This window comes from Vidua chalybeata, chromosome 1, assembly GCF_026979565.1.
Source record: "Vidua chalybeata isolate OUT-0048 chromosome 1, bVidCha1 merged haplotype, whole genome shotgun sequence".
Taxonomy (NCBI): domain Eukaryota; kingdom Metazoa; phylum Chordata; class Aves; order Passeriformes; family Viduidae; genus Vidua; species Vidua chalybeata.
Window position 1 is genome coordinate 42,106,640 of NC_071530.1, and position 21,163 is coordinate 42,127,802.

Consider the following 21,163-nt stretch of genomic DNA (forward strand, 5'->3'; position numbering starts at 1 on the left):
GCTATGAAAAGGCCGAGTTCAAGGAGTTAGTGAACTGCAAAGAGGGGGCCTAAATACATATTTATTAATATATCAGTATATTCAGCAGCTGAGGCTGTGACAGGCTGTGTTGCTAGGCAGAACTTCCATCTTGTCATGCTTGGCTATTCTAGAGTTCATTACTCACATGTGACTAACCTAAAATTCCCTCCTAGACACAGGAGTGGCTGGGGAGAGACAAGGTCTCATGTTTTCAGGTGGGTGAAAGGGTGCTGTGACTGTGTCTGTGGGTCATACATGGTCCCTGTGAAGAACCCATGACGATGAGACATTTGCTGCATGAGACAGGGCGTGTAATTTAAGCAGTGTCCCTGTGCCACAACCTTCTTGTCTCCTCTCCCTCACCTGTCAATACCTACATGAACACAAGGCTGGAGACAACTGAGCCTTCCAGATTTTTTGGAGAAGTCTGCACAGAGCAGTAAAGCTACTCTAGTTTTGATTACAGCCAGAAAGAAGCAAGTAGCTGAAAAGGTCAGGATAAGCATTAGTTGAGACAGTAAATGACATGGTAGAGTGGTGAGAAATTGGTGATCTGCAGGACCAGAACAAGGAGTATGATGATCAACATGAACCCCACAGGAGTCAGGAAGGCAGTTTTCAATGAGTTAAGAAATCAGCTTGGTTAAATCACTCAAACTGGAGAGACAAACCTACAGGAAAGGAGAAAGTAAGTTAGCTTTTATGTTGGTTGTTAGGGCTGAGAATAAAAGTACAACAGAAGCATGTGAGAACAAAATCAGAAAGACAAGCATGAGATGAAATGCAACTAGCAAGCAAAATAAAACCCCCACATCACTCCAGAAGCTAATTAATTGTGTGAAATAGAACGTGTACTCTTAATTGTGAAGTGAAAAGACTAAAAGGTGTCAGGAATGCAGTACCTTCTAGATTTCACTATCTAAGGTAGTAAAAAATGAAACTAATGCATTAGTGAGGTACATTTGCAGTTAAGAAAAGCGTAGAATGTTTAAGCCATGTATTTTCAAATTGACCTGAATTCTTTCCTTAACTATGTTCTAGAGTATTTAAAGCTCTCGCTAACAGAATCCTAGTGTCAGTAATCAACATATTTAAGAAGTTATGGATGCTAGGTGGGATAGAGGGAGGCTGTAAAGTGACAAACCTGGTGGAGAGAGGAAGGAGAAAAAAAGGTATGACATTATTAAGCAAATTAATTTTTCTAGAAAAATAGTGAAAAATATATTTATACATTCCTGAAAAATAATATAGGGATGAGTAACTGGAGACAAGAACTCACATCTCAAAAATCTGATTGCCCTTGAAACCACATGACATGCCTTATGGCTAGAGAAGAGTTCTAGATTCAGTATGTCTTGATTTTCAGGGAAATTTTCATGTGTTTCCCATACGGAATGTGTGTTCCATGTTGGTTAATAATGTGTGTTCCATGTTGATCTGCAGATAGGTGTGTACAACACTTATTGGAAAACCAGAGTTACAGAGTTGTTTTCTATCAAAATGGAAATGTGTATCAAGTTGGATTGCACAGATTCAGAATCTGGTGACATGGATGCATTCTTATAAAAGGGAAAATGCTTATCAAATTGACATATGTATCAGGCTGGGAGGGAATAGGTATGCTGGAGGGCAGGAACAAAATAAGAAATTTTCAGTTAGAAATATGAAAAAAATGGAAAGTTATTCAGCCAAAACAGATGCAACCCTAGGCAGGAATAATCAGCTGGTAGGACAAACTGATTAGGTAGAAATTCTGTACAATAGTGAGTCAAGCTTTGAGTGGTCACAGACTGGGTGTGAGTTGCAAAGCTCACAAAGTTGCATGGCTTGTTATTGCAAAAAAAAAGATAAGCATTCTGCTAGGATGTATTACAAGGATTAGAGTTTGCAAGACCTGGCAAGGAATTCTACTTTGCTTAACAGTTGTAAAGCTAGTTTTGAATGCTGCACATGAAGAATTATGTGGACCACCTAAAGAGCAACCAGAATGTCAAGGGACCCAGAGATAATAGCAAATGTTTTTCAGATTGGTTAATTAGGGAAGAGTAAGAGTAGGAGAATGACAACAGTCAGCAAGTCTATGAGAAGTTACTGATGAGATGGGAATGATTTCTTTTCTATGTCTACCAGGAGCAGAAATTGCAACCATGATATTTTAGCTTAAACATTAGGAAAAGTGTTTTTGAAGAGTAGAGTACTGGAAAAAAGTTGCCAGTGGTATGATCATAGTCTGTCATTGTCACTTTAAGAACAGGCTGTGTGCATCTCCTTCATAATCAGAAATTTAGTAAGTATAGTGAGGCTGTTAATATGACTTTCTGAGGACCCTTCAGCCCTCTGTTTTGATTGTTTTTAATGTCATAGAATCATAGAACCACAGAAGGGTTGGAAGGGAGCTTTAAAGGTTTTCTAGTCCCCAATCCCACTGCAGTGAGTAGGGACACCTTCCACTAGACCAGGTTACTCACAGCCCTGTCAACCTGAATTTGAGCACCCCTAGAGATGGGGCATCCTCAGTTTCTCTGTGCAACCTGTTCCAGTGTCTCATTACTCTCATCATAAGGAAGTTCATGCTTATACCAACTATAAATCTTCTGATTTAAAGTTTAAAAATGTTGTCCCTTTTCCTATCACTACAGGCTTTGGTAAGAAGTGGATCCTGTTCACCAGTACACCCATTGTCCCATCTCATGGCCTGGAGCATATGCCACTCCATCTGATACTAGTGGAAGATATCAAACCAAAAAATCCTCCTCACAATCCTGCTCCTAGTTAAATTAATTTACCTATGAAACACAGTGCAACTTCTCTAGAGTAACCTTGATCTCATCTTCACCCTGTTGGTTGTAAATAAAAACTTGTGCAATGTTTTGGAGTTTTCTTTGTATGTAAAACCACATCTCTTTTTCTTTTGTTTTGTTTTGTTTTGATCCCTAAAGCATATGTTGTAATACTAAACTGGTCACAATCTCCAAGCATCTGCCATAAGTAAATACAGGAAGCCTCCTATGGGTATTGTACTTGGTATCTGGTAAACTCTGAACCTGAGAATTTCCAATCCTTTCTATTGTGAAATAAGTTCTCATTGCAGGCTTTTTTTTTTGTTAAAAAAATTATTTTGATACCTCTATACTTGAAATACAATAAGTGTTTTCAACCAGATTAATCAAAACAGCTCAGAGTTTTTCGTCCCTGTTAGGTCCCAGTTATTTATGTTTACAACATGAGTAAAGAATAATTACCTTTACTAGTAAAATCTGCTTTGTGTGTGTGAAGAGAACACTGAAAGCAATATTTAAAGTCAGTCAACTTGTTTTGTTATAGTTGTTTCTTCTTTTGAGAGAAAATGTCCCTTTTTAATTGTTTTCTTTTGATAATAAAGTATTAGGGTTCAATAAGGCAAAAAAAGAAATAATTGTTATTTGTACTCATTCTAGCTCATAGAAAATAGCAATAGTAAGTAGTAGTAGAGTGAAAATACTTTTCTCCTTGGAGTTTGGCCTTTTCAACATAAAGATCACTTTTGTAAGGCAATGTCAAGATGAGTAGAGTAACTGCTTAAGCTCAGTCTAAAGTACTTCCCCCCCCACACACTTTGTAGCCTCTGTTACTGGCCAGATTCAGCCTTTTTTTTTTTTTTTTTTTTTTTTTTTTTTTTTTTAATTTAATAGGGAATGATGTGACAGAGAACCCAGTTATTTCTATGGTGCAATGTTTTCATTTACAAAAAATGTCCACAAAGTCCTATTCCCTTGGAAAGAGCAAGAATCAAACTACACAAAGCATAATATCTGCTTACAGTTTGTTCTTTCAGCTTTCTCTTGGAGGCATATAACCGCTGCTTCTCTTGCTCTCCATGGCTTTTTTTCTGTTTGTATACGGGGTGCTGATGACAGACAGATATGCACTGTCCTTACTAAATATACTCAACCTTTGCATTCACATTCAAACCACAGTGCTACCCTTTATACCACATATCTTAGTTCCCACTCCAGACTTGCCATGCTTGTCTGGATTTCAGCCAGTATTTTTTGCTATGGCAGTTACTGATAAATAAAGGCAAATTTATCATCATTAGATGCCCACTATTTTCAGCAGTGCCCACAGAGCAAAGTCAATGGTTACTCCCAAAGACAGCAAATCTACTGTATTTTTATATTTGTATTTAATTTATATTAATAATGAAATATGTATTTCTGTAATCATAATGTTCAAACTGCCGCAGTATATAGCAGCATATATAGTGTATTTACTTGTTCTGAATGAAAATATGCTGTCGTTTCTGAGAGAAGTGTACTCTTTCTTCTACTGGTATTTCCCGCAGGACCTCAGGAAAGGGCTGGCTTTGAAAATACTGCTTCCCACAGCAGCAGAATGGTGCTGAACTATTGCTGTGGGAAGCAAGCACCCTCAGAGCACAGCTTCTGCTGAGTCTGGAGCTAAATATAAGGAAAGGACAAGTGGCTCTGCTGCTCCTGAGTCAGCCCTTTCCTTTCCTGGATGCTGTGAGTTTCTGCGTTCTTCCTGAGGTCCTAATTTAGCTGTCCTGCAGCTACTATCACAGCTGCATCATCTTCCTTTGTGTTGGGCAGGGAGTTCCCATGGAGTTCAGACCTTATCCAAAGGTGAGAAAACCTGCAGTTTAAGAGTGGAAGAAAAGCTCTTGTAAGTGGCAGAAACTCCCCCATTACCATCCATGAGTGTTCAAGGTTTTAACAAGACAGTCTCTGAAATGGAGTAGAAATCTGTCAAGGAGAAAGAGAGTACAAGTTTTTTTTTTTGTAACAAGTTGTGGAACAGAATGATTCTTTCAGTGTTACCACATCAGTGGCTCAAGACAGCTAGCTGTCACACCTCCAGGTAAGCTCCTTGGTGAGCAAGTTCTTCAGCTGAACTGACTAGGCTCAGATGGGATGCCGACAGCAGCTGTGGTCACACCTTTTCATTAAGTCATGTGTGAGATTCTGTGTAATGGAGGAGAGCTCTGTCACCGACCTAATTACAATGAAAAGCAAATCGTAGTGGCTGCTTGCAAGACCCTGTGATGTCAGTAAAAGTTTTACTATTGTACTTTTGTACTAGCTTAACATATCATGACTTCAGTCTGCTTGTACAGAGACCCAAAGAACTAGAACTCTTATCAGCTTCTGGGGTAAAACTGACCAAATATAAAATTCTGTACCAAAATCTGCTCTGAGTTATTTCATGTTTACAAATTTAACTCAGCTAACTATGATGGAATTTCTTTTCAGTTACACAGTTGCAACCAAGTGCACATCTTTTGTCTCATGTGTCTCCCAGCTTCAGAAATCTCTTAATTACTTTTGTTTTTCTTTACATTATTTCACTAAAGCGTCTTTATCTTTTCTGCTGAATATCCATTTGATTACTAAATTTAGTGCTTCTCTTCACATGACCTATTTCTTTTGAGTCTTAGTGTTGTTGCTTGGATACGCTTTTCTCTTCTACATGAGACACTTGGTTTAATCTTGCTTTTTTTTCTGTGCTTTGGGCAATACAAATGGATTGTTATTGAATATTTTTTGGGTTTCTAAGTGTATAGTTGGTTTGCCTGGCACCTTGGTTTCAGCAGAACTTTTGTCTTTGATTGTAGATCTGTGGGTTTAGGTATAATATACCCTGTGTAACATAGAACAGCTTACTAATGCATTTCTTTACAGTCAGTTCCAAAATGGCACAATTATGCCAAGTAAAGGCAAATCACTGTTTAACTTATGAGAATACTAATATTTAGAAATAAACAGAGAGAGATTCAGTTTCATTTTTGTAGTGCTGTGGCTGCAAGTTATTTCCTGGAACACCTTACATGAATTCTTCTGTTTTAGTCATGGGATAGGGAAAGTAAGCAGACAGAAGGAATAAATCAAGAATTTTAATTGGGACTGAAATATTCTTACTCCTGTATGGAGTTTTGCTTATGCCACTCTGAAAAAAGTATAGTAGCCTAGGACAAGAGGAAGTTGAAGGAAGGGTGGCAGAGACTTTCAGAGTTAAAGAATAACTACCATGTTATTCTCTCATGTGTGGAGAAGATAAATAGTTTAGAATTCTTGACCTAGAAAAGTGATGATGGAAAGCAGCAGAAGAAAAATCTTTAAAGCAACGGATGGTGTGGAAAGGTAAACAAGAAGCAAGCACTCACAAAACTCATAATACAAGAATTAGGAGCATCCTGTGAATCATGGTGTAGATGAAAAAAATCATCAGAAAAAAAAAAAATCAGAAATAGTGGAATGTAGTGCTGTTGAAGACTGAGGAGACAAAACTGTAGAAAAGGGAGTGGGCAATGGGAGGTGTCTCTTGATTGGCATTGAAGATAGTGGCCAGAGACAAATCACATCTCAATCCTTTGGTCACTGCTTACTGGAAACCCAAGAAAACAAAGAGAAGGTTCAGAGCATGTTGCTAGATTTTTGTATGGCTTGTATTCTGATTTATATAATGCATAAATGTATATAATGTCTGGCCTATGCTGCTGCATCTACACTGCAGCAACTTGTAACTATGCTAATTGGATTAAACATAGCACACATTTACCTCCCCATGCTACAGGCATATCTTGATTTTGTTGTGTAGGGTGTTTGGTCATGTAGAGCAATTCTGAGAAGAAAGGGGATACTTTTAAAGTTTATTCTTGTCAAAAACTTCCATGTGCTTTCTGGTGTGTGGCTAAGTAATCACACTGATGTGAGTGTTTATTTAATACTGTGTATTTTCTTTGTGGGCACACCCAAAGTTTCATTATGGTTTGTACTGCTGGAGGAATAATAGAAAGATGTATGTATGAAGGTGTTACTGTAGGCTGTGTGAAAGAAAAAAAATAATGCTTATACTTGCTAATTAAAGTGAGAAAAATGTATGCAGTCATGTCCTTGATGGGTAATTCTTGTGTAGAGAACTGTTGGCTTTTGAGGCTGATGCAGAAGTCTCTGGGGAAGACAGATAAAATGCCCACCTAGCTATAAATAAGCTGCTTAAACATATCTGTCTAGTACCATTTTCACTGCTGTGTGGTGTATCTCCTGTACTCCCACTTCAGAATGGTGCAGGTCTGTCTTCAATCCTGTGGTGTCTCTGCCAGCCCTCTGCAGATATCTTTGATACCCAAGGGTGTGTCAAGTGGCACTAGATCATGCAGATAATCTCTGAGTGGAAGCTGAAAGGTCCCCCAGGGAGCTTCGGCTGACACTCCTTCAGGTAACAGTAGTGTGGAGGAACCTATCTGGGGAACCAATTCCTCACCTAGATGTGTCAGAGCACTGATGTGCAGCCCTGAAAATATAAACATTCATACTTCAGTTACATGGGCTGAACTTAGTGGAGTCAAGACAAATAAATCATATTAAAAAATCATGCATGTGTGAGTTATGTAAGAACGGACTCCACACTGTACAGAGTACAGTACTGGATACATTACTTGGATTCAATTTTTATTTGATTTTGGTATTTAGTATGGAAGAAGCTTTAGTAAAGGTCAATTAAAGGCTAAGGTATTGTTTCTTCTGGTCTATTAAGGAACTACATTTTTTTTACAATTTTCCTCCTTATTCAAATATATTCAAATGATGTTGAATTTGTCCTACACCAAACATGGACATTTAAAATAAAAAAATGTTAATGGCTTTTGAAATTAAAAACCCCCAAATTGGTGAAGTACCTTTATTACCCATTGTATCCCTCAGAAAATGAATGATATCACAGAGAATAAAACAATAATTAAATGTAATTATTCCATGACAAATAAAAAAAAAAACCCAACAATTGCAGATCTACATAACATAATCAAGAAAGTGATGTGTAAAGTAAGCTGCAAAATCTCCATAAAATAATTTAAATTATATTGTGCAAATGATATTACATCTTACTGTAAGAGCTCTGTATTTTAAAAATCAATATTAACATTTTTGGGAAACTTAAGTATATTGTTTTTCTTCGTATTTATCATGCAACATTACTTTAGTCATAGTAACAAAGTCCCATGAGTATACTGAGGTCTCCTGAGAAGCCATTTAACTAAATGGATACAAATACTGTCCATTGAAGGCAAAACATCTTTCACCTTTGAATTTAAGGTCCTCCTTTAAAAAGTCAGAGGGATGTACATTTGATTACTTTGCTAAATGATCAAGGAAAAAAACCCAATGTATCTGGTAACTCAGTATTGCTTATTCACAGGTGTCTAAGTAAAGGATATGCAAAATCCAAGTATATTCCCAAGATGTCTTTCTTCTGGATAGATGATGCTGATATCTATAGTATTCCAGCATGCTAGGTCAATGCTGCCAAGTGGATCAGTGTGGGATACTGTTACTGACACCATCTAATATTGCCAGTACCCATCTTGATTCTGCCATCTACCACTCACCCTGCTTCTAAGAACATTAAATGCCCAGAATGTTTTAGATCAGATGTTTTGGATGCTTCAAACCTAGGTTAGTGTGAGTTTGCAACTTCCCTGAATTGGTAAAGCTCTGCAGCTGCACAAATTCTTACCCATTTCTGAGTACGCAACCATATTAAGCTGGAACTGGCCCAGAACAGCCTGTCCTGTCAGTTGTTGCACAGATCCATATTTCCAGACATGCAAAGATCCTCAGTTCTGCAGGTCCTGCCTACCTGACATGTGGAAAACCATCTCTCTGAACAATTTGTTAAATACCACTAAGGGCAGCTTTTCAACCCTTACCACCAGTCCTTTATAAGTGCATGAGGGGATGCCTGAGGGATTGCACATGTTACTTGTGCACTTACACTGGCATGGTGACTGCTTGTGGACACCTGAAACCACCTCACTTAGCCTGGAGGTGGAATTTCAGTTCAGACAAGCTGGCTCAGCTGGGGGACAGAACCAGCCCTGCTTCTTACTCTGATTCTGTTAGCAAGATGTCAGCTTAAGAGTGACAACATAAATGGGTGTTGACAGTCACTCAGTATTTCCCCACATTTCCAGAGTGTCTGGAAAAGCACTCAGGTTGTCTGAGAGTTAAGTGAGAAAGAATCATGCTGCTGCAGGTGTGGATTTCATAAAGCAATGAATGAATCCTCCCACACCTCCACACTGGCCTTCACCAGGTCGTTCCTTGCGGTAGTGCAGGGAACTGGTGCTGTGAGTGTAGCACTGCAGCTTCTCTCAGAGCCACCAGTCCCAGGCACCTGGGAAGAAACTGTGGCTGTCTCTAAGAAAGGTCCATCTCTGCCTGCACTGCTGCTCCACATGTTGTGTGTGCCTGCCCGGGGGCCTGCCTACCTTATGAGCCTCCAGGGCAGTGTGTTCTTGCCACACAGCTCAGTATGGCCAGGGCATGCACCTGCAATGCACAGCCCTACACAGAAGAGAGAAGCCTTCGTCTGCTGATTTTGTGTAGAGCCTCCATGCACCCCAGTACTGCAGTAACATGTAAAGCTCTATGTTCCCATGAGTTCTAGGGCCTTATATGCAGTACTAGTGAGACTCACTGTGACTCACATACTGCTTTAAATACACCCACTCACACCTAGGCTGGACTGGCTGAGATTGTCTGTACCCAGACACCTGACACCCTCATTAAATCTGAAGTGAACACAGACTCCTGGTTATATAATGTAATGCCAAAGTAAAACATTATTTTTCCTGAGAAAGGAAGAAACCCCAAATTGAACTTGCATTCCGTTCTCTGTTTTTAGTACATGACTTCAGATCCCCCAGGCAAAATATTTTTAAGGGCAACATTAATTGTTCATCTTTTTTTGACTTGTACTTGACATTTGACATTATGAATGGAGAATTCTTTAATTCAATGTTTTGCTTAGATTATTTCACTGTAGTACCAGCGCAAGGGAGCACTCCCTTCTGCAACTTAAAACAGGGCAAATACTACACTCTTCTGCCATTCCCTCTTGGCAAACACTAGACATCTGCTTCAGAAGGAATGGAGAACAGAAATAGAATTTCTGTTTTCTACTACATTGCATTTCTAATTGCTGATTGGAGATGATTTTTACTAAAATAAATTCTTCCTAAAATTAGGTTTGCTATATCTGAGTGTGCTTCAAATCAGATTATAGAATTATAGACTACAGAAATAAAAAAGAAATGCAAAGACCTTGATAAAATCAAGGGTTTTTTGTACAGACTCATAGTACTAGATTTTAAGTGAAACACTTTATACTAAGAAAGATAATATACTAGTCTCTAATTAGTTGGATTTTTTATAGAATATCTTTAACATTACAAATATTTTGTATCTGGTGTTTTTGAATGTATGACTATAGCAGGCAAGTCAGGTTAAACATTTTTTCAGATTCACTTTGAGTGCCTTGTGTTCCCTCGAACTGCCAGAAGATATCATAAATCTTTATGACTCTGTGCTCTGAACATTTGATGACAGCACTGGGACCCACGTGAACGCAGATGTTGAAAAGCTGTACCTGACTTTGCATTCAAGGAACTAGCTGGATACCAAAAGTACACTCTGAACTAGATCAGCACATGCAGTCAGTTAACAATAGCATATGCTCACCTCCTAGTTCTGTCAGTACTTTTCTTGTCACTACGCTGTAGAAGAGCTCGCAGCAAAAGGCTTTCTCTTTTGACTCATCCCATTTTTCTTTAATAGCTAGTCTTACTTCAGTGATTGCTAAAATGTTTCACTGAATATTTCAAATGGTGCTATTTTCATTAGTTCAGTATTCTTTTCTTGGCATTGTTGGTTTCTAAGGGGGTAAGGGCCATAATTTCGTGAAGTCCAATTATCACATTTATATTTTGATCAAAAAATTAAGAGTGATTTATTCAAGGCCTGTATTTTTTATTTCTGTTTGAAAGTCTTTGATGAATAAACACCTGTATGCATGAAATTGGGGTCACCTGAAAATGAAGGTGAAGATATGAATCTGAGTATGTAGATGTAGTATGTAAAACTAGACTAACATCAGTAATAATGACAAGTTTGGGCCCTTAGAAATAGCAATAACTAGCAATTGGATATCTTTAGTTTTGTAGTTTTATGGTTTTATCATTTTCCAAGTAATGGTGAGAACAGTGAAATAAACAGGTGTACAATTCATACTAGGGGATAGCAGTTAAACAAAGAAATTATATGCAGACTTGGAAATGTATCTTACAGTGCAAAATGTATATTACACAAATGGAAAACAGATCTCAGTGTCTTTAGACTTAAAACTGTTGGACAGTTGTCAAATCTACAATCACTTTGCCAGCAGTCTGCCAGTGCTACAGCACCTGCCTAACTATATAAGTGAATGTATTTCCCTAGAGAAATCAATTTGTGACACTGTGAAGAATCAGCCAGAAAACCTACAAAACTCATCATAATCAAGAGCTCCATTAAAGACCAGTTCCCGTTATCCTTCAAGTTACTTAAAAATTAGAATAAAATGGATTATATAGAGGTGTGGCATTTACAAACAATATAGATAACCTCATTAAGTTGTCTGTAAGAACACATTAAATAGTTCACAAAGCATGATAAAAACCACCATGTACATATCTGATGTCATTTGGAATGGCTGATGGTGCTCCTTCTCTCTGATTTTGTTTTGCCTTAAAGCCTCATGATGTGGTTGTCCAACATGTGAATTCAGGCACAAGAGGTGAAAGACAACTGGAATCATTAACTTCTTCAGCCCTCCTACAGCAATTCCCATTCATAATTCAGAGCCCTCAGCATAGGACTGGAAGGGGATTTATCATGTTGTTATCTTCAGTGAGTGTTACTTTGAAGGTAGTAGCTGGAAGGACTTTTGCTGAATAACAAATCCCTGAACTTGCCATGCCCAAACCTTGTTCAAGCTCTTTCAGCTTTTTAGAATAATCTTCATTCCGTTCCTAAATCCAGGCAGACGTATTATTAAAACAGGTATTTGAAAAACACAAAAGGCTGCAAGACTGCATCAGATAGTATAGTCAGGGACTGCCTCTTTGAAGCACAGCCCCAGGCATGGCATCATGGCTACCCATGAATCCAGACTGCACGTTTTGTTAGAATGTGTTAAATTATGTTATCCAGTAAATCATAGTAATTAACCAATTGACTGTGCAGTACTGTTTCTAGCCATGCACTAACAGATAAACCAAGTATGTTCTGCCCAGGTAGAATGACAGACACCGTTCTCTATAATACAAAATATGCAAAGAAGGAAAATTACCTTAAAATTTAAATATACAAATGCACAGCTTTCCCCCCCCCCCCTTTTTTTTACGGTTTTTGCAGGACACGCTAAATGCACCCTTTACAATTGATGAAGTCTCCAGATGAGAGAAAAAAAGGTGTTGTATGCTAGTCACTGAATGGAGGCAGTCCAACTGAATGTATTGAAAATTCCAGTGACAAATTACTTCTGAATAGACCAATGATCATAGGATATAGGATGCTATTCCACAGCAGGTGGATGGTGAAGTCTAGTAAATGACATTCTTTTAAGAATTAAGGGATAGCTAGTAGAAACAGAAGGCCATATAAATTAATCAGAAGCACTGTAACCTCAGTTGCCTCATGGCTCCATTTGTCTAAATGCAGCCAAATTCAGCCTTTTTTCTCCTGACACTATCACAATGATGTTAACTGGACCCCTCATTTTGAAGTTTCTACATCAATTCATATATTACTTTCACAAATTCAGGGAGGCTCTGTAAGCCAAGATTCAAGCTCACCATTTGGGGCATCCTAAACATTGACACATCTCAAAAGAAAATCAGAAAGGATGCATTGTTTTCAAAGTTCTGTGATGAAATTTTGAAACACTGCTTCATGTACAGTAAAGTTACTGACTTTATTCCCTTTCCCAAAACATAAAGATTACTTGGCTTGCTGGATCTCCCTCATCATTACCCAGCTGTGCAGGCTACTCTAATACTGAGGCAATAAACATAGAATCATTTAGGTTGGAAAGGACCTCGAAGATCATTGAGTCCAACTGTTAACCCAGCAATGCAAAGTCCATTACTAAGCCATGTCCCCAAGTGTCATATCTATGCAGCTTTTAAAGACCTCCAGGGATGGTTACTCAACCACTTCCCTGGGCAGTCTGTTCCAAGCCTTGACAAACCTTTCAGTGAATAAATTTTTCCTCATACCCAATCTAAACCTTCCCTGGTGCAACTTGAGGCCATTTCCTCTTGTCCTACTGGTTGCCTGGGAGAAAAGGCCAACCCCCACCTTGCTACACACTCCTTTCAGGTGGCTGCAGAGTGATAAGGTCTCCTCTGAGTCTCCTTTTCTCCAGGCTAAACAATCCCCAGTCCCTCAGCTGCTCCTCATAGCACTTGTGATCTCATCCTTGCACCAGCTTCACTGCCATTCTCTGGACTTGCTCCAGCATCTCAATGTCTTCCTTGGAGTGAGGGGCTTAGAACTGGACACAGGACTTGAGGTGCAGCCTGGCCAGTGCAAAGTCCACAGGGAGATCACTGCCCTATGATGATTGCCTTGATAACTTTAAATTTATTTTATGCTGCCTGCCTTGATAACTTTAAATTTATTTTTCTTCACATATAAATGATTAATAACATCTTACCCATTTTTTCTTTTATTTGCTCCTCCTTGGTAATAATTTGAGAGTGGTTTCTCTCACTTCTTCCTGGCTTAAGCAGGCTGATCCTCCTCTTTTTGTGTTGTTTCCATTTTGTTTGACAGGACAGGGTTTTTTGTTCCCTGATGACCTAATTTTGAAATGGATACCTAAGTTAAAACTAAACGTTTCTAATCGGACACAATGTGAAATGGAAGAGATGTATCTTCCTTGTACCTTACAGATAACAATCAGCTTTGTTGCTCAGTCTTAATGAATCAAAGCTTTCATAGTTTGACACAAACAATACTTGTAATGCCTGAACACACTTATATGAAAATTCCTGTCAGAATGTAAAAATTGTGCCAAGTGTGACTCAAAAAATAACTTACCCTCCATTTGCAGAAATGCAATTTAATAATGGTTATTATTATCTTGGAAAGATCCTATATAATCTGACAAAAAACGTCATTGAAAATTGGCAAAATGTTGCTGTATCTTACTCTGACAAATACATTAATTGAAATTTAATTACTAAAATTTTAATGCAATTGTTATTAATAACATAATTAGGTAATTTAATGTTAGCCTTAAAACTTTAGGAATCTCATAATCCATTTTGCACTCAAACTAATATGTCATTTTCTTGTGAATGAAAAGGATATTTTGCTGTTAGTTGCTCCTTACTTTTATGATAACATAGCCTTCCAGTATGACTCAAAACCATAAAGGTAAATCTTACAAGAATGATTGCTATTATATATGACTTCAAATAAGAGTCAATATTAGTCTCATTATGTGACTACGTGAAGCATGGTTGTCATACCATACATACATCTACATGCATTTGAATTAATGAGGATTGCTGTATGAAAAAGTGCTTTCTTTGTGCCAGCTCTTTAACCTTTATCTGAGTTTATTTAAATCACTGAAAGAGAACAAAGTAAAACAAACCAAAAGTGGGTGGTTTTCCATGGAGCTGGTAAATTGAATGGACTCCGAGATGGATCTGGTGAATGCCAATGTTGGCTTAAGTGTGGGGCAGAGCCTTAGGTCTGACAGTGTGGGTACAGGGAGAAGAAAATTATAATGGTGGACTGGGAGTGAAATCTCACCCTTTTAGTGACAGTGAGATGCTGGATGGGCTCAGCTAGCCATTGAACTATACCAAAAATATGGTTGAAGTTTCAACCAGATGTAAAAGCCAGTTTCACTTCATGGTAAGTTAATGGGTTCTTGATTTAGTTAAGTACTGTAGTAGTCATTAGTCCAGGGAGAAGAGAGTTAACCACAGAATAAAAATAAATCCTCTGCTCTTAAAATTTTCATGGAGTCTTTTTTTTGTCTCTCTTTTTTCCCCCCTTTTTCTTCCTGCCTTATCACAGCTCATCCATTGTACTATGTCTGCAGTCTGCATGGTGCCTGACAGACAGACCATGAAAATGCTATAATCAGCTAGCAGAATCACAAGGCTGGACTACAGTCACCAACAGATACAAGCTTGGGATTTATATTTAGCTATAGTACTAGTGCAGTTTGCAATTTAGGATGGGAATACCTGATTCGTCTTTAAATTAGCTAATCCTCTTAAAAGCAAATTCCTAGCCTCTACAACACTGTGATTGGCACAAAGTAATTTACTTTCGCCATCATGGTGAGATTGTTTCCACTGTGCCAGCACTGTATGTGTGTGTAGATTACTTTGTAGACACATCCACCATCTACTTATGAATCCTATTTTTCTTCTGTGAATACAGCATTATGTGCTGTTATGCATGGCTAGCAAAATGTGAACTTTCTCAAGAGAAACTGAGAGCGTAACAGTAAAGAATTCATTGCATAGCAAGAATGTGACACCTAGTGGATACACGACACTGAGGAAATGTGACCGTCTCATCAAGCAATATTGCCATAAGATGACCTTGTCCAATAGAAAAATTAATTTGATAGCAGAAAAGAGATTGATTTTGAATGACTATTTGCATGGGCCAAAGTAAATAGATAATGTCAAGTCCCCACTGAAAACTCATAAATGTAGGAGGGGTCAGAGATAGTTTTAAAAGAATTGTTTGTGAACTACTAGAAGACTGAAGATGTCAGGCCAAGGAGGCCAGAGGCCCAAGGCCCATGAAGACATTGTGGATATTCATGAGATGCATCATAACTGGAGACATCCAACATGCAAAATACAAGAATAAGGTCTAAACCCTCCTTTTTGTTAAACCCGCCTCTCTGTTACTGCCATGCTACTTCTCCAGGAAGTGAGGGTTTTCACACTAGTTGACGCTCAGAGATGAATAACTCTGTGGTGAGGCCACTGGAAGCTGGAGAAGACTGAAACACAGTTTTAGTAAAGTCTGACATTCTGCCCAAGCTATCTGATACAGACAGTGTCTGTTTTCTACTCTCCACTGCAGTCTCTAGTACCTAAATTTCAAGTATTCACATATCCCCATTCTCCATGGTGCCCTAGACCCTCACTGCTTCATTGGCTATAAATCAAAATTTCATCACAACTTTACATACAAATATCTCTATTTATTTCAAACTATGCTGAAAAGTCTTCTCCAAGCCCTGCAGGGGAACATGCTTTGCTGGCAACATCCTTTGCCTGCCACCACTGCTTTACAGTCACACTTCTCACTTCCTAGCTACAAATGGATGCTTGGAACTATATTCTCTACAGAAGTCTTGGTATCAAAATGAAAAAAATGTTCTCTTTTCCTGTACAAAACAATGTTTGGAAAAGCAACTGACCCAGCTGAAGTGCAGGATGTTTATAACTCAAGCTCCAGGAGGAGGTTTGGGCCACATCTAGAGAAGGACATGAGCCAGCAGTGTGCCCAGGTGGCGAGGAAGGCCCATGGCATCCTGATATCTATCAGGAATAGTGTGACCAGCAGGACTGGGGAGCTGATTGTCCCCCTGTACTTAACACAGGTGAGGCCACACCTCGAGTGCTCTGTCCAGTTCTGGACCCCTCAATTCAGGAAGGACATTGAGGTGCTGGAGCATGTGCAGAGAAGGGCAGCTGAGCTGGTGAAGGGTCTGGAGCACAAGTCCTATGAGCCCTGTCTGAGAGAGCTGGGGTTGTTTAGCCTGGAGAAACGGAGTTTCAGGAGTGACCTTATCACTCTCTACAACCACTGAAAGGAGGGTGTAGCCAGGTGAGGGTTGGTTTCTTGTCCCAGGAAACCAGTGCAGGACAAGAGTAACATAGTCTCAAGCTGCGCCAGGGGAAGTTTAGGTTGGACATCAGGAGGAATTTTTTCACAAAAAGGATGAATAAATATTGGAATGGACTGTCCAAGGAGGTGGTGGGGTCCGCTGGAGGTGTTTAAGGGAAGACTGGACAAGGCACTCAGTGCCATGGTCTGATTGACACAGTGCTGTTCAGTCATAGGTTGGACTCGAGGGTCTTAGAAGTCTTTTCCAACCTAATTGATTCTGTGATTCTGGGACAGGAGGCAGCACAGGCAGCAAAAGGTGGAAATAAGAAGATGAAGTGAGAGCTGGCGGTCCATACGAGCGTTGCTGAAACACTGACACCGGAGCATTTTTAAAACGCTGACATTGGAGCATTGTGAAAGGCCGCAGAAGGGTCGGGCGGGCAGACATGGGCCGGGCCGGGCCGGGCCACGCCACGGCGAGGGGCGTGGCCGGCGGCAGCGGCGGGCGGTGTCACGCTGGGCCCGTGTCACGCTGGGCCGGCCCGGCGCCCGTCCTGGCAGCGCCCGGTGCCTGCGGCCGCCGCCCGCCTCAGCCCCGCCCTGCCCTGCGGATGTGGAGCCGGCACCGGCGGTGAGTGAGGAGTGGGCGGCCGGCGCTCAGCGGGAAGGGGCTCTCGCTGCCTGCGCCGCCGCCAGGGGAGGAGCTTCCGCCCTTCCCGCCCACCCCGCCGCGGCGCGGAGCCAGTGCCGAGCCTGGGCAGCCGTGACAGCCCCGGCGCTTCCCCCGGCGCTTCCCCCGCCGCCCCGGCATTGCTCGGGGTGGTGCTCGCGGCCGCGGTGGGCTGCGGGCGGCCGGCGGAGCGGTGCAGGGCGGCGGCCGCCGGCGAGCGCGGCCGGGCCAGGGGCAGGGAGTGAGTCACTGGCCGGGCTGCTCTCCTCTCCGGTATTTGCGTTCCTAAAAAAGGAGAGCGAGGCGCAGCCTGGCAGTAGGAAGGAGCCGTGATGGGCCGCCTTAGAGCGGGCACGGCCCGGACGTGGCGGCTCCCGGGGCCGCCGAGCGGGTGGAGGCTGGGCGGTGAGCCTGGCTCTGACCCACACGCCCCGGGAAAGGGCTGCAGTTCCCTCTGCCCTGAGCTGACAAGGTGATCCTTGCTCATGGGTTAGAGCCGATGGTCCCAGAGGTCTTTTCCAACCTAATTAATTGTGACCGCCACTCGGCACTTCGTGAGAGCGGGAGCTCGGGGATTCGAGGGCCTTCTTAGGTTGTTTCCTGTGCTTCTGGATCTGTCACTGGTTACTCGGTGTGTAGGATGAATGAAGAGGCCAAGTAACCTTAAAAATTACCTCCCGTAGGGTCTGTGCTGGGCGTTGGACAACCTGTTAGGAAAATAAGTTTGGAAATCACACAGACATGATTTGGAAGAGTACCTCAGCTCTGTTGTAGTTTTCAGTGGTAATAAGCCTGAAAATAAACTGAAAGAGAGTAGTTTTGGGTTAGATATTAGGAAGAAATTCTTTACTGTGAGGGTGGTGAGGCACTAGAACAGATTACCCAGAGAAGCTGTGGGTGCCCCATCCCTGACATTGTTCAAGGCCAGGTTGAATGTGGCTCTGAGCAACCTGGTCTAGTGGAAGGTGTCCTTTCCCATGGCAAGGGAATTGGAACTAGGTGATCTTTAAAGTACCTCCAGGCAAAACCATTCTTTGATTCTGTGATGATTCTGTGATTCTTACAGTCACCATGCCAAGGACAATGATTCTGAAAAAAATGATAGGAGCCAAATTCACTGAGTAGCACACTGTTTATTAAAAAAGGCTGTTTTTAAGAGATAACTGTTCTGCAAAGTGATATTCTTAACCAATTATCTAGTGCTTTTCATTCTTTGAATTCTTTAGAAATGGCAATATACACAATGTGTCAGGCATAATTTTAGCAAACCCCTGCAAACCCCTGATTATGGATAGTGATGTATTAAGGTGCAGTGACTTGTCAAGACAGTGTAGTTAGTCACTGACAAGCTCAGTTACAGTGTCTCATCGCTGATTATGTTCTTCTTTGTCTAGTTCATTCTGTTTGTACAGATTCACATCTGAAATTAAAAAAAATCATTATTAATCCAGTGCATTTTTTTAAAGACATGAATACTTGGGTTCAGAGCTGTAGATCTATCTGTATATAGCAGAATTGCGTGCCTGTGAAAAGGCAAGTGAAACTAACCAAAAACCCCATTGAAATTTGGTTTGAAAGCTTTTTTCTGCAAGTTGAAATTGACAAGTTGAATAGATTTGTTTATTATGATATGCATATATTTACAGTATCACTGTATTTTGTAGGATAATTTATATGAAATACTGGAGACTGATTTGTCCTCCATCACAGAAGTATAATGGTCATAAAAGCTGAACTGCATCCTTAAAGCAACTTCCTTAGAAATTAAGTATTTTAACAGGAGTGGGGAAACTGTTTAAAGGCAGTGGGTAAATTCCCTTCTTCAGTCAAGATAATATAAAAAAAAATACCCAAAACCCCCAAACCAAAATCACCAAACCTTCCCCTCACTTTTAAATTTAGTAAATTAAGTCTGTCATAGATTTAGATTTTTTTGTTTGGGTTTCTTTACTTTTTTTTTTTTTTAACAGAGTAAGTTAGTGAACAGATTTGTTTTATATCAACATCTCTAAGTTGCTTTATGAAGGATGATACAATGATCTCTGTAGAATAATTTATACAAAATTTGTTAACAAGACAAAAGAGAAGCGCCTGGGGTTGTTCAGCCTGAAGAAAAGAAGGCTCAGAGGAGATGTTATCACTCTCTACACCTACCTGAAAAGAGGTTGTTGCAAGGTGGGGGTCTGCCAAGTAACAAGTGATAAAACAAGAGAAAATGGCTTCAAGCTGTGCCATTACGATTCTGTGAAAAAATTCATCATGGAAAGGGTTGCCAGACATTGAAACAGGCTGTCCAGGGAAATGGTTGAGTCACCATCCCTGAAGGTATTTAAAAGCTCTGTAAACGTGGCTCTTGGAGACCTTGTTTAGTGGTGGACTTGGAAGTTCTGCATTAATGGTTGGACTCAATCTTGAAGGCCTTTTCCAGCCTGGGTCTGTGAGTCTATCAAGGCCTGCTTAGATCATTTAGGAGCATTTACACATAAAGTTGTGCTGTCAGTGCTTTACAGCTGGACTTTGCCACAGAACATTTGGTATATGGGTTCCAGAAAGTCAGTAAAGTGCTTTGAGTGTAATTTGCATGTCAGTATGATAGGTCTTACTCACACCCAAGATGGTTGTAAATTTCCTCGGTATGGTTAAAGCTTCACAAGATTAACTGAGAAGGTTCTTCCTTATAATGTGTTTGCATACTCACACCACGAGAAGCTTATTGATTTTTAGATACCTGACTAAGTTTCTGTTAATGTTTTCATTTCCTGACAAATACACTGTCAGAAGTTGCAGGCTGTTGTTTTAGAGGATAGTTTCACCTTACTGATTTAATTTATTTATTTGTTTTCCTCTCAGTACTGCTTTGCTCTACATAGCAACAACAGTTTTCCTACCTAGAGAGTAGGACTTAAATGCCATGGGAGATCAGTAGCATCTTGACAACTGCAGAGGTTACTCAACCTGGTAGTAGTAAGTGCATTAAAGTTCACACCTATGCCTTTGATAAGCACGGGCTTGTGTAACTCACTACAGTAAAGTTTTGTTTGTTTTAGATTTGTACCAGGTGTTTTTTTAGCACTTACATTTTGTTTTGATTTTGTACTTAGCAAGCTCTCACAAGATGGCGGGAAAAGCGAAAGAGATGGTGGAAAGCTGGTCTTTCTTGGACACTGTTGAGTCTAACTTCAGGCCCCTGGTAGTAATTGAACTTGCAAAGGGCACCAAAGAAGAAACCATAGAGTGGTTCACTAAACGAATAGTGGACAAAAAGGCAAATGGAGGTGAGTACAGTGTGATTTTCTGTAGCACTTTGAAATCAAATTGGCTGTCACCATAGTATGAAGACATAGAATTAGTTTTCAGGAAATTTGTGGTATAATGATTGCTTGCCAATCTCGTTTTGTGTTTTTTGAACCCACTTAACCCTGTTATTAATGAAAACATTGGCTTAAGGTCAAATGCCAATTAAACTCCTAGAATTCTTCCATTTTTTGCACTGAAGCCCTGATAACCTATGGTTCAATGTAGTTTTGATTTCAGTTTTTATAGCAGTTGTCTAGACATGTTTCTCCTGTTGCTTACAGAAACATAGTAAGCCTTGCCTAAATGAAGATGCTTCACATCCTGTCCATAAGACTTTGTACTACGTTGTAGAACAAAATTAAGTTAGCAGAAAGCAATTTAATCTTGGTAACTTCCTGTTGGTTTTTATTTATACTTTTTGTTAGCATGAAGCGTCTTAAAAATTCAATATTTCATTACTTGTTTTGGTATGCCT

At 40.1% G+C, this 21,163-nt stretch overlaps 1 protein-coding gene across 4 annotated transcripts in view; it reads left to right on the forward strand.

The window, feature by feature from the left end:
• The first annotated feature begins 17,241 nt into the window (after positions 1-17,241).
• ANO10 (anoctamin 10) overlaps positions 17,242-21,163 on the forward strand; it is a 121,799-nt gene continuing 117,877 nt past the window's right edge. For 2 of the 4 annotated variants that reach the window (XR_008434096.1, XR_008434100.1), the window contains exons 1-3: positions 17,242-17,352; positions 20,242-20,355; positions 20,493-20,666. Coding sequence is in view for 1 of the 4 variants with exons in the window: in XM_053959801.1 (XP_053815776.1) it covers positions 20,298-20,355; positions 20,493-20,666 (232 nt within the window). In the remaining 3 variants the exon portion in view is untranslated. The remainder of the gene's footprint in view (positions 17,353-20,241; positions 20,356-20,492; positions 20,667-21,163) is intronic. The other 2 variants (XM_053959801.1, XR_008434099.1) reach the window with 2 other exon arrangements.